Source organism: Falco peregrinus, chromosome 8 (genome assembly GCF_023634155.1).
Source record: "Falco peregrinus isolate bFalPer1 chromosome 8, bFalPer1.pri, whole genome shotgun sequence".
NCBI classification, from domain to species: Eukaryota; Metazoa; Chordata; class Aves; order Falconiformes; family Falconidae; genus Falco; species Falco peregrinus.
Window position 1 is genome coordinate 19,938,529 of NC_073728.1, and position 13,933 is coordinate 19,952,461.

General features: G+C 45.5%; 1 protein-coding gene across 1 annotated transcript in view; it reads left to right on the top strand.

The window, feature by feature from the left end:
* Positions 1–13,933, top strand: part of WIPF1 (WAS/WASL interacting protein family member 1) — a 54,698-nt gene that overhangs the window by 28,529 nt on the left and 12,236 nt on the right. The window contains 3 exon segments of the mRNA XM_055811814.1: positions 9,142–9,230; positions 10,779–10,908; positions 13,204–13,374. Of these exon segments, the coding sequence (XP_055667789.1) occupies positions 9,142–9,230; positions 10,779–10,908; positions 13,204–13,374 (390 nt within the window).

Sequence of the window (13,933 nt, forward strand, 5' to 3'; positions counted from 1 at the left end):
CAGGATTGCTTTCTTACTACACAAAGCAAACAAGTGGTCAGACCTGTAACATCCTAAAAACAGAACAAAAAATATGGAGCAATAGGTGGAAAGGCGACAGGCAGGGGACACTAATATGGGCAACAGTTTTTTTCCCATGGTAACAAGCTAGGGGCTCTGAGGGCCAGCCCGTGCCTTTCCGCCTGTGGGTGACCAGGTGCAGGAAGCATCCCTTGCTGCCCTCCGCCTGGCTCCCTGGGCTGCCTGCCTGCCAGGAGTGACCCGGTCCAGTCGGAGAGCGGAGCCATGCTGTGTGGTGAAGACAAGCTGGTGGGAGAAGTCCTGTTCTTGGGGACTTCTTCCAAGTTAACGAACGCTTTTTGTTCTGATTTAGGACTGATGGAGGCAATACTTAGAAATCCTTAACTTCTGAACTAGCCTGTTCACCCTACTAGCAGCTCCTAGAGCTTCAGGCGGCTCAGGTTTTGGGAAGAAAGCTGTGTGGTGAAGCGCATGCTGCTGAACAGCCACTTGACTCCGAGTGACCACCTCTGCAGTAATGAGGCACTGGAAAAAGCAGCCCCATGGCGAGAAGCTCTTGGGCTATGTACTAGCAGCAGTATTCTGTGGACACAGCATGTTCACAAGGAGGAACAGGCAAGGCAAGAAGATGGAGAGAGACATCAGGTCCTCATTGCCCTGGGTATATTGTCCCTGTGTGGAGATGTTGTCCCTACAGCCTCTCCAGAGCACCACCACAAGGGTCCCTTTCTTTAGGGCTGCATGCTGAGGTTGCCTCCAGCCTGGGTGAATCCCGTGTTGGCTGCGTTGGGCAGCATGCCTGGGATAACAGAGCCTTGTGTGTTGTTTCAAATACTTGGGTTGACTAAAGGCTGCCTTAGATGGTAGGTGATTGAATATTGCAGGCAGCTGTGCTCCGGACAGCTGAAGTAAGAGCTCAGGCACAAACAGCTCAGTCCTTAACCATCACTTCTGCCTGCCAGAGAGCGAGCAAAGCTCTTTGCTGTGGGGCTTTTCTTTGTGGAGGGGTTGGGGGAAGGATTTGTCCTTTTCTGGCAGGGAGGCAGGAGCTGGGAAGGAGCTGCAGGAGGTTGCAATGTCTCCAGTTGAGTTCTCCTGTCCTGAGGGCTGGGATACAGCCCAGTAACTGTAGATTTCTCTTCTGCCTTTGGCCCTGACCTCCTGCTGATGAATGACACACACGTGCTGGGTTTAAAACACCGGCGAGACTCCCTCCCGCAGTGGCTGGTGCAGGGGCTTTGCTCCAGGCGCCATTTGCAGGGCTGAGGTCCCGCTCCCAGGGCAGGGATGCTGTGGCGGGGGCTGAGGAGACTCTCAGTCTGAGCAGACAGGAAAATTTTTGTACATCTCCTCTGAAAGAAATTACAGGAGCATGGATTGGATGGAAGCTGTTTTCAGGGAGTCAGAGCGATACTTTCTGCGACAGTGCATTTGCTCTCATATTATCAGCTTTTCTCAAAGTCAATATTCAAACACTTAAACTGATCCAAAGCTTTGCTGCTGCTTCCAAATAGTGACTGTACTGGCGGGTGGAGGCAGTCCTCTGAAGCTAGCTGTTGCCTATGATCCTCTACATATCTTGAAAAATATGTCACTGAAAAGAGAAAAACTTCTTTAAATACTTGGATTAAAACAACATTCTGACACCACAGTGGCCTATTTCTTAGCTGTAATTTTCCATGGATGCAACACCACTGGATTTTCACCATATAACTCCTGGTTGCCCTTGACAGATGAGGTTTGCTGGATGCAGCTTGCCGTGGCCCATGAGTGCACCTGACTGTTTACTGCTCTTGGCAGCCCGTGGTTGTGTGCTGGCTCAGTGATCTGATAGTTCGCTTGTCACTGACACCCCACAGTAACCTGCTTTGTTACTGTTTTCCTGTGATGGTAAGAAGTAGATGGAAAGTGTTTAGGGGGTCCTAAGACTCTGGGGAATTGCCCAGTGTGAACTGCAGGCAGTGCTGCCTGCGGGGTCACTGCACTTGGCTGGGTGCTTGGGGATGAGAGAGGTGGGGGTGAGGGATGGAGGAAGATGGGGATGCCGTAGGGTTGGCAGGGCACAGGTGCCTGGGATAACGTGCAGAGACATGAAATCACTTCACAGCATCCTCTCATATATATTTCTAACTAGTCTTGAGCTTTGTTTGCTATTGTGGTTATTTATCTTACTGCTCCTCACTAGCCTCCCAGAACCTGCACCTTTCACATACCTCTTACAACAGCGTAACTGAGCTAAAAGATTAGAACTCTGCTATTGATTGAAAAGGGTATGTCTAAAACAAACCAAAAAATGTATCATCTCTCTGCAGCCTAAGTAGGGCTGAAAAAGTGCTCACTGTGATACTGGCTTGATGTGTTTCTTCCCCAAGAAATGCCCCATGCAGTCCTACCAGAGGCCTCCAGGCTCTTGCTTCCCTCTTCTCTCCTTTTTGGCCCCCGACTGCAGCAGGATGGCGTTACAGCCCATAAGTCAGTCACTGCTGGGTTTGTAAAGGTGCAGTTCCCCGTGGCAGATCTTCCTGTTATTGCCAGCTCCTGTGTGTCATTCAGGTTGGGCTGTCCTGTCCTGGGGCCGTGCAGACCTCATCCACTTTACACATGTGCCCGTGAGTGAAGCCTATCATCCACCACCCCTCCGAGGGCCCTCTGTGGAAAGAGAAGTGTCAGGGCAAGAGCTCTATGGCACTGCTGGTACTGGCCACGTTCTCTGCCCTGGCATTTTGCATAGGGGATGGTACTTCTTGGTCTGGATGGAGTGTCGTACTTGTACCACTCATTTCAAGTACTGGGGAGAGTTTTTCTGAAATGCGTAAAGTCCCAAATAAAGTTGGCTTCCTCTCTCTGGCATCAGCAGCTCCCCAGAATTTCCCTGGGTTTCATGCATCCAAAGTAACTTCTCTGTTGGTCTCTCTTTGGGCTGTCTGGTTCTCTGCAAGTGGTTTTAAGCTTGTGTTTTCAGTGAAATGTTAGTGCCTCCTTTTGCTACCACAGCTTCCTCTGGACAGGACAGGACAATTTGCATTCCCACACCCTTGTGATGTCCTTTCTCAGGCCACGGAATCTTGTAACTGTGCACTAAAGGAGTGTCGTTTCAGCCAGAAACCATCCTTAAAAGACCAGTCACTGGTGTGAAAGGACTCAAAAATACTGAGAGTAACATTTTAGGTGTCACTTTCTTCCTCCAGAGCTTGTCAGCTTTGAAAGGTTTATCCCAGTTAGAAGGAGGAGAGTCCAGGCTTTCCGGTGATTATACAGTGGCCCCACTGTGTCTCCATTAAAACTTGTACCAGGGCAATTCAGCACCTGTCAGGCTTTTCACTCCTCTATGTGTGAATGACTGAGGCATATATATATATATATATATGTATACAGGTAGCTTCATGCTGTACTGTGCTTGTTTTGGTGCCCTTGTTGAATTCTTTAGGGGCTTAAAATCATCTATCTATCTATCTGTTTATTTATAGGTTTCTACATATTTAGAAACCTCAATAAAAAGAGAAGAAGAAAAATACATTATTTTTTCAGATGGGATTTATTGACATGGTGTTGCATGGGAGGAGCGTCTTCACATGCTCTAAAGCTCTCATCCACACCTTGCCGCACTCCTGCACTGACTCTTTAACGCAGGCAGCCCCTCTGGCCTTTGGAGGATACGGTGGTGGAATGTGGGATGTGTAGAGTTACTAATGACTGGGGTCCACCAAGGGAAGTGGGAGCAAGGGGACTTGAACAAATTTCATGACATCACGGTAACATTTTTTATCAAAATAGCTTAATAGTCCTATACTCTGTTAAAAAATGGCTCATGAAAAAAAACCTGTGGTCTGTACGAAACTGATTTTAAACAATTTTCCAACTGCTTTGTAATGTGTTTACTCTTAGTTGTCCTTTTTGTTTTGAGAGCTACTTTAGTACAGTGCTTGGTAACCTAGCCCAATTTCTTCAAATTCAGATTTTTAAATATTTTCCCTTCTTTCAAATGCATTCCTTTCTGGTAATGAAAGATCCAAATCAATACTGGGTTGGAAGTTGGGTCCTTTTGCGTAGAGGGCCAATCAGCATTTTAATTGATTATTTTGGGGTTTTTTTTCCCCCTGAAGTTCTATCAATTCTATTTTATTTCTACAGTTGTTTGTTCCTTCCGCTTTTTTTGCTTGGAAATTAATCATGCAGGAAATGATTAACCACAGTGAGCTGTCTGTCTGCCTCTGACTCAAAACGTTTAAGAGGGGCTGCCTTGAAGCCTCTCAAAATGGCTGACTAGATACAAGTTGTTCACACTGTCCATCCCACATTAAATGTCACATTTCTTTTTAGCATTTGTAATGTTCCTGAAATTATTTCTGAAGTACCAAACTAAATCTGAAATGCTCAGAATTTGTGTTTCAGGGAATTCAGTTTGGTGCCACTTTTGCTTGCTGCTCTTCATGGATTACTTCCCGGAGCAAAGGGCTCTCTGCAGAATGCAACATATACTTTCTCTCTCCTCTGTTTTGGTTGTTAAATGAAATTAGTTTATATCAGGATGTATTGCATATCCTAATATTTTAATACCATTTCAGATAGTGACTGCCAGGTGTGCCTGGTAGCTTGCAGAAATCAGAGCTTCCTTCTGCAGCTCTGATCGTACGATTTACCTGGGATTAGGCAGGCGGCTCTGGGGCATCTTGTTTGCTCACGGCTGGGGTGGCTTTCTTAAAAGGCAGCAGATGCAGGCTGTGCACACACCCCTCTTGAGAAGATTGCCGCGGTCTGGCACCGGGGTTGTAGCTGAGGCAGAGCAGAGCGAGTGCGAGGGGGGCTGCAGTGGGGTGTCTACTCATAGGGATGGCAGCCCCGATCAGGGCTGGACCCCTGGGGGGAACGGCAGAGTGCATGGTGCTGCTGGCGCCTGCCTCGCAGTGGGAGAGCAGCTGCTGCTGCCAGCTGTGGAAATCCTTCTCTTGTGCTGACAATACAGACCTTTGTGCGTGCGGCTCAGGGGCCAATGCTGTGGTGTACGTGTGAGGGTTGGTTACTGTAATCCTTTCTGCAGCACCACCAGTGCTCATCTAGGTATAACATTTCCATATAGCTGCTTAAAAGCTGAGGTAATTTACACTACTGCCTAGAAAATGCACCAAGGACATGTGTCCTTGGTTTCAAAGTAACCACTATGCCTTCAGCCTTGGTCTTTCAGAACTGGTTCCTTTTCAGCACCTTGCAGCATCAAGTGTAATAAGCGACCTGGTTGTTAACAGGTTTGGTAGGTAAAATTTATTACTGGGTGGATCGGTTACTATTTCAGGTATTTTATAGTGTCAGCTGTTAGCAATCAAACAAAATGTCCATTTCTTAAATCCAGCTCTTTCCCATTAACTAAGAGCAAATAATGAACTGAGTGTGTTGCTGGAGTGTAGGACAGTAACCAAAGCTGTCCTCTAATTGCAGAGTTATGCTTAACATCTTAGGACATTTTTATGCTCTGTGCAAAACAGCGGTCCTGTGAATTAGTAATAAACAAAGCAACTGCAGAATTCAAGTTTAGTGTTGTGCTGACTCAGCTGCTTTGCTTCTGTAGCCCAAGAGGTGCTGCTCATCCTAAGGGTCAGTCCCAGCACTGCGCTGTGCTGCGTGGGCGAGCCTCAGGTCACTGCATCTCTTTAATACATTAATATTCTTCTTACAGGCTTATAGTGATCAAATTTTAAAAATCCAGAGACCACCAGTTTTTTTGCTTACAAAAACTCACAGGAATAAATTGTACAAAATCTAAGAACCAAAGAGCAAGGGTGAGTTAGAGCTTCAAAACAGAGGTGCTGTTTCTTGCTGCGAAGTTTCAGCTTGACTTTCTGCAATTCTATTTCTCAGCAGCAGGAGCAGAGTCAGTGTGAAAAAACTGAGAGCGAAGCAGTGTCATAACTTAGTTTTTAAGCTAAAATTTGACAAACTGGGGTGTTTTATGGGCTCTATAAATGTATGCATTATACTTTTGTGTGTGGTCATGCAGTTTCTGGGTCGTGCTCTATGATCCCTTTTCTGATGGCTCCTAAAGGATGTGTGTGCTCTACAACATCATGAGTAGACAACTACAAGATGCTTGCATTAAGCTTCAAGCCAGTTCTGACTGAGTTTGGCCTATTCCAGAAGCTTGTCCTGAGCTTCTGTGTGGCTTCCAATGCCATTTTCTAGACCATCCTGGTAACTGCCCTGGTGGCTCTAGGGCTTGTTCAACAGTAGCTAAATGCTGAGCTCACCAGTGTGCAGCTGTGTACCTAATTTCCACTCCTGTCCTGCTGAGAAAGCCCTTCAGCACCAGAAGAGGTGACTAGCTAGTGTGCAGCTGGTGACTACAAGTACATCAGAGGATGCCATCCTTCTGGAAGATGGGATAGGGAAAGAGGGGGCACCCAGTGCCTTTCTCTCCCTTACCTCCTTGCAGATAGTGTGTGCAGGGAGGATTTGGAGAGGCTGAATGTGTCCGTGGGTTGCGGCTTCCCGTTGGAAAACTCAGGTTTTGAGTATTACCTTGCTTCCTCTCTGTTCCCACCAATTCTTTAAGAAGCTGATCTAAACCAACCCAGTTAAAACGAAAAAGAAAAAAAAAAAAAAGAAGTAGAACAGACTAGCACAAGCATGCAGAAGGCAATCACTTAACTGACAGGAGGGAGGTAGACAAGTTACAGCATTTGCAAAAATACTGCTTTTTGGAGAAAACGCTTCATAGACCAGCTGTCTCCCTGCATTCAGATCTGAGCTGCCTTAAGGAATTAATTTAAAAGTCTGATATCAAACCAAACTTTATTCTGCCTGCTCCAGAAACTTTCCTGTGGCACATGGAGTGCTGAGGAGACTCATGGCGCATTATCCAGTTTGCTTTGGCCTCTTATCAAAGCAGTGCAGGGAGCAGAATTTCTCTTTCTGTTTTTAATCAGTTGAAAGAGTTAAAATCTTGGTGAAACAGCTTAATGGCACAGTTATGCTAGAGACAACTGCAGCTGTGAAAAGACTGTGTTAAGAAACAGGATGGTTGTGGTCTGCTGTAAGAAATAATTTTCCTGTTGACTGTATTTTTTAAACAGGAAGCTGAAGAACAAAGCAGCATTAGTCTTGGTGCTTTTAATAGGCTTCAGATTTCAAATATTGCATTTAGGATAAGCAGATCAGGAAAGGATAAGGCAGCATTTTGTGTAACGACTGAAGGCTAGAAATATGGAGGACAGGAATATAACAATTCAGGCAGAAGCTGGTGCTTCTCTGGAGACACCGTAAGATGCGCAGTAACGCACCGCAGGGCCGATGAGAGCACGCCTGCCTGTTTGCAGGACTTCAAGAATGTGTGTGTTTGCACAGCACTGCGTAGGCTTGGCTTCGCAGTTTCCTCTTTGTCAGTAAGTCTGTCCGTCCGCCAGCTTCCCCCCTGCTCTGCTTGCTCTTTTGCAGCAACCGGAAAGAGAAACAGTTTCTGCAGCACAGAAGAAGAAAACCTACAAACACCAGAGGCTGTGGTGGTGCCTCATGACACTTTGAACTCCGTGGTTTTTTCTAGATAGACAGCCAGAGGCAGGGGTGATACGTCAGGCTCCTTTCCAAGCCCTTTTCTCCCCTAAAGATTTTAGATAAATCCATTAAAGTCTTATTTCAGAAAAGCTTTCTTCTGTGAAAGGCAGATCAGCAATTTTTATTTTCTGTGGGGGAGGGTGGTGGTTATAGCTGTAATTCTTTTGAAGCATGAGCATCTGATGAGATAAATCTGTACTTCTAATGTGTTTTTTTCTCACACACGTATCATGGGTCATCTCAGAGCCATTACAGACTTTGTCAGTGGTGACTCACTGCAAATGCCATTTTGTTCCATTCAGAACATTTTCCTAATGCTTATTTAAACTGTAAAGGGTACAGTACCTAGCATGAAGTTGATCTAGTAGATACTGTGCTCTTCGTTATCTTTGGTTTCATCAAAAACAGTGAAGTGGCTTCACAAAGTGAGAGCCGTGTATTCTTGTAAATAACTGCCCTGGGGACCTCAGCCATCAGCCTGGGGTTGTCTGGAGAATAACCCTGGTTCCTGCTCCCACCGTGTTCACCAGTCTTGTGCAAGCATTATATGAATGGTGGCAAATCACTGTTACTAAAGCTGGCTCAGGTGGATGGGCAAGAGCAAAGCACATGCCAAAATGCCATAGCACCATTAGAAAAGCCCTGGAGCCTCTGATAGGCACCAGCCAGCGCGCGGTGTGCCAAAACGCCGCAAAAAGCCCTTTTGACTTGAAAAGAATTCCTCGGTGCTTGTCCTTTCTAGTTTGTTTTTTTATTTAATATTTTCATTGCGAAGAAGTTCTGCATCTCAGGTGGGAGCCTCTTAGGCTTGCCCTAAGTTGGAAGTTCTGTTTGGGGTAGGGAAAAGCGGGAGCCTGGTCCCCGGCAGGGAAGCTCGGGAAGGCTGAGCTGTGGCAGCCAGGCTTTTCCTCTGCCAGGCTGCCTGTTTGCTCTTCCTCTTCTGGGAAACTGCACAGAGGATGACTCTGTGTGCTGCTCCTGAGGAGGAGGAAGGTGCGTTCAGAGGTGATGTTGGAGCCTGGAGCCTTCAGAGCAAGCAGGGAGAAAGGAAGAAGCATGAGTTTTTCCGAGAGCCCTACTGTTCTGCCCTACCCATAACAGTGTGTGTAGAGGGGCAGGGGGGAATCCTCCAGCAATTTAAGGGCTTTAAAAGGTCAACTTGTTTTTCTGAGTATGATCTTAAAGAGATGATGCTTTCTTTAAGAAAGGATTGATGGGTATAGCTGCAGGATTATCCTGAAGTACCTCCACAGGAACAAAATCTTTGGATTAGAGTTCAGTTTTGTTACTGCATTTTTGTGCATTGCCATAGCAATGCATGGATTATGTATGTGTGCAAAACTGGATGTGTATGTCTGTGAGTTTGTATGGCAATGAAGATCATGTAGGAAGCCCCCATTTAAGGATGCAGCTGGTTTCCATATGATGAAACATGAAGCACTTTTTACAGGTTAGACTTAGAAAATGTAGCAGATACACCTGTTAGCTGCAAGGTTGTTTTTTAACTGAGTTAGAGTAGAGATTTATTAAGATTTATTAATTTCTGGGCCTTATGTGTTTCTGTGTTTTGCTGTGCAGGTTTCTTAGCAAGATCAGACAGAGCTCAGCCTTCCACCATGCCTGTGCCTCCCCCTCCAGCTCCCCCTCCACCCCCGACACTGGCCTTGGTAAGTTTTACAGGAGGTAAATGCACCATATACACTGTCCTCTGTCACTGCTTGTCGTGTGGAACACGATGTCCAGAGGCATTGAGGTGTGGATGAGGGTATGCATGGTATTTGGGAAAAACTCTCTGACATTTTGTTTACGGTTGATGATTGATCCTGCAAGAGGGACCATCACTTCCACTCCCTTGCAGTGCGCGTACAGATTTCACTAGTCACATTGACTCTCCATCCTCCTCTTCATCCCACACTGGTGGTTTGATCTGGTGTAGGGATCCTGGGTGGAGAGGCACAGCTCCTCAACAGCTTGTCTAAGTCAGGGCAATTGAAGTCTTGCCCTCCACTTGGCTTTCTCCAGCCACACACTCCCACCTTCTCCCTCATTCTACTCTAGTACATACATGACCTGAGCTGGAAAAAAATCAGTCCTGTTGTTTCAGTTTGGTACAAGTAGTTCTTAGCCAGCACAGCTCCCTCAGCCAGCCTGTGGTGTCAGAGCACAGGATGCCCTGCTGGCACAGCATGGTGGGGGAGACTACATCAAACCTGACTTTAAGTCAGGCTAAACTGGAATAGAGCTTGTGCTGTGTTTGCCCCCCAGCAGTCCGTCACCTCACTAACAAGAAAAGGCTTCTTGAAATGCTGTTGTAAAGTACTCAGTATTTTCATAGCAAAACTCTAGGTGATTACAACCTACCTGGTACACAGGTAGGGTGGGCTGTGCTGCTGAAGAATCTTTCCCTCATTGTCCACCCCAGGTGAGAAAAAGACTCTGTGCTTGGTCCCTCCATGCCAACTCTCACCGCCTTTCAGGAAATTTCCATAACACTGATCTGATAAGTTAGAAAGTTTTTCAGAAATCACCATTTCTTAGAAGACATAATTATATGTGTGTATGTGTGTGTGTGCGCACGCATATATGTGTATGCAGTCTTTTTTTGGTTTGGATTTTTTTGGGTTTTTCCTTGAAAAACTGTCACCGAAACATAATCTGAAAAGAGAACCATTGAGACAAACTCACTCATCTAAAGGTTTTACTGGGTCCTATTTTAAGAGGTCTATATTATTTAAGTGGTGATTGCCATTTTGAAGTTTTTCTATCGAAACTAAAACGGTAGATAAAGCTCCATCTTTCTTCTGATTTATCCAGAATTTGCATATTAGGCGTTTTCACTAGAACTTTCAAGAATGTCCACCTTTTTGTGTAATCAAGTTACGCATCTAGTCTGGTTTTGTTTGTTCTCAAAAATGGCAATTTGCCACAGATGTGCCTTGGCTTTAAAAAATCAGAGACTCTAAATCTTGAGTTAAAAAAATGTGAATTCACATAGGTGTTCTGTTTCCAGTGAACAGCATGGGTTAGAATAGCAGCAGTGTTTGGGGCCTCAAGTCATTAACAAGACCGTCTACCTGTAACATCATTCACAAAACCAGACACGGCATGCTACACACTCCAGTGTTGTTAAAACAGAAACTGAAGTCTCAAGTAACTACCATATTGGAGCAAAACTTTGTATATGTTGCCTCCTCCTATTTGATTTTATTTTGCAGGCAAATACTGAAAAGCCATCACTAAGCAGGTCAGAACAAGCAGGGCGAAATGCTCTACTATCTGATATTACCAAAGGAAAAAAGCTGAAGAAGACGGTTACTAATGACAGAAGCGCTCCAATTCTAGACAGTAAGTATGATTGTGCATGTTGGAGTTTCTGTATGTGTGAATGGTTCTACGTATCTAAATGTAAAAAATGATTTTATGTATCATAAGATGAACTGTCATGAGAGAAGCAGGTAAAATCAAAAGCCAGAAGTTGGCATGCATAAAAATAAATTGTTCATCATGGATTAAGTCAGCTGAGAAATCAAGTACTGCTTATGAAATGTGAGTGTTAATTTGTTTGCTTACTCTCATAAAGCAGTTCATTTTCTCATTTGCTTAAATCAGAAAACTGTGCAAACCCTACTAGGAGCTCTGCTGAGGAGCTGCAGCAGACAAGGCAAACAAAACCCCCATCAGGACTGAGGAGAGCACAGAGCATAAAGTGGAATTTCAGACTCTACTTTTGCATAAACAGTATAAAAATAAAGACACCCCTGGCATGACACCATTGGCTTATTAATGGCCCCAGTACGGCCTAAAGCAAAACCAGAGCCAGGACCCACAGCCCCACCTGTGTGTCACTGCTGCATGCCGCGTTGCCACTCCTGGAGTGACTCGGGTGCTACCTTCTTGGCTAAGCCCTGTCGCTCAGCCTACCTGGAGATGCTGTGGCACGAGGCAGCGGCTCCACTTACCTGAATGGAGACAAGGTCTCTGTCCAGCTGTGCTGCTGCTGTGTCACACTGTGCATCTTGGCAGGTGCAAGAGAGGGCTGGAAAAGCCTGTGTAGCAAAAGTATTGGGAAGACAGAACAGAAACAGCAGAGGAGCAAGGATGGAGGGCCTGCGGTGTCAGAGGAACAGCGATTATTGCCTCAGGAGAGAAGACACTTCTCCAGACTGATTAGCAAATGTGACACAACACAGTCCAGGTCTGGCCATGCAATTAAAGGCTGGACTGTGATAGGAACGCGATGAGGAAAGAAGGAAATGCCCAAAGGAGTGTGACCAAATAAGAGTAATTAAAAGAACAGATACAGTTCTACAAGTCAGCCAGGTACTTAGTTTTTAAACACTCGAGTATTATCTCCGAAAGCGAAGTTACATGTTCTAGGTATTGTAATGAGCTGGACAAAAGCATTGAGGAGATTAAAGGAGGGGTAAACAGTAAGATAAAAATGATGCAGCCTATTATCTTGCTTGCATGAATTAACAAATCATGATGAAAGACTAAACCGTAGTAGCAGCATTTCTCCAGAGGTTCACGCCCTGTGTGAGTCAGAGCTGAACTGAGCTAACATGCTTAAGAAAAGAGAAGGATGATATGAAACATTCACCCATGAATACATTCTTCCTCCTTTTTTCTGGGTGAGATTATTAGAAGTGTTTTTCATCCACAGGTTGTAATTACTTTAAAGTCAGTGAAATTTTTATCCACCCAAAGTTGCGGAAATCGAGATGCCAAGAAATTAAGCAATTGATCCTCAGCCTCCAAGAAATTAAGCAATTGGTCCTCAGCCATGTAGCCCGTCATCTGAGAACTGATGTCCACAGGTATCCCAACCTGTGGGCCCGCTCATTTTTCAGTGATGCTCTGAACAGGGCTTTTCCTTTTATTTGTAGTTGTCGAAACACTTTAATTTTACTTTTAGCATCATCTTGGTGTTCTCACAGCAGAAACATTGACATTAGAGAGAAATGGGAGAGGAAGGGGGGGAGCAGCTGATAACATAATTCCTGCCTGTTGGAAAAATCAGCAGCTAATGATCCTGTCACTGCATTTCTGGACCTACAGGGAAGCCATCAGAAATGGAATCTCTTTCCCCACTAGGCTTTAAGTAAGTAGATATGTTGCAACGTCATCAATAGTGACAGAATTCAATCCCAAAAGTGACCACCAGAGACACCTCCATGAGGAAGGACACCTGTCTTCCTTCTTCCTTCCTCGTTTTCCATGAGATTACCCTGTCTCTCAGTTTGCTTACGGAAAAGTGGAAGGGAAGGATAAGAGAGCAAAGGTATGAAGAAACGGGAAGCAGCTACAACGATGCTAACAAAGACAATGTGATATCCTCAGAGGTCCCATCCATGCTAAGTTCCAAATTCTCCATAGTGACTGTTGCTCTGCTTTCCAGTCCGGAGCAGGCTAAAGGAAAGCGGTGGCTTAATAAAACACAGTGGCTGTATTTATTGCACCACCTCTTCCATGGTGCAATAGTGGCGGTAATGGTAGCTGTGATGATCCAGCCTGAAAAAGGACTTGTGTGTTTTGAAAGCTTGTCCATGCTTCCCCAGCTGCAAGCATTGCTCTAGTGAGATGACTTTGCAGGAGCAGTCTTGCTTCTTCGCCTAACATGGGGGATTTTTTTCCCAACAGAACCCAAAGGACCTGGTGGAGGTAGTGGTGGTAGCTTTGGAGGAGGTGGCAGCGGCAGCGGTTTTGGTGGCAGCAGTGGTGGAAGCTTCGGTGGTGGTGGGCCACCTGGCCTTGGAGGCCTTTTTCAAGCAGGAATGCCAAAGCTCAGATCTGCTGCGAGTCGAGATGCCGGTAAGAAAGACTTGGCAGTTCCAGTAAGAAAAAGTAAATGACATTGCTTAAAACGTTCATAGCACTGCAATAAATTACCTACTGGGTTTGAAAAAGTCTTGAGATTTCTTAGGCTCTTAGGAAATGTAATTTTCAGTTTGAATCTCATTTTATGAGGGAAAAGTGAGACTGTTCTTCCTACCCATCCTCCTAGTTATTGATGAAAACTAAAGATCTCAGCAGTGTTGAATTGCTACCTGCAAAGTACAGGCAGGCAGGCAGACTAGGTCCTGCCTTAGCTGTGAGTGTGCAGGACCAGAGGAGAACATAAAAGGATTCCAGGTTAATTTTCCCTTGTGCACCAGGGAAGAGGATCTACTTTCCAAATGGAAAGCACACCTGCGTCAGCTCCACAGCAGCGTGATTTACCACTTAGGGAGTGTGTGAGGCATCCCAGCTGACTGGTGTACACACTGCAGTTGGAGGCTTGTCTGGGGAAGGCACTATTCTGGCTGGCAAAACAGCTACCCAAAGCCTCGTCGTGTCCCTTGAAATGAAGACTGGGGGCCAATGAGTTTTG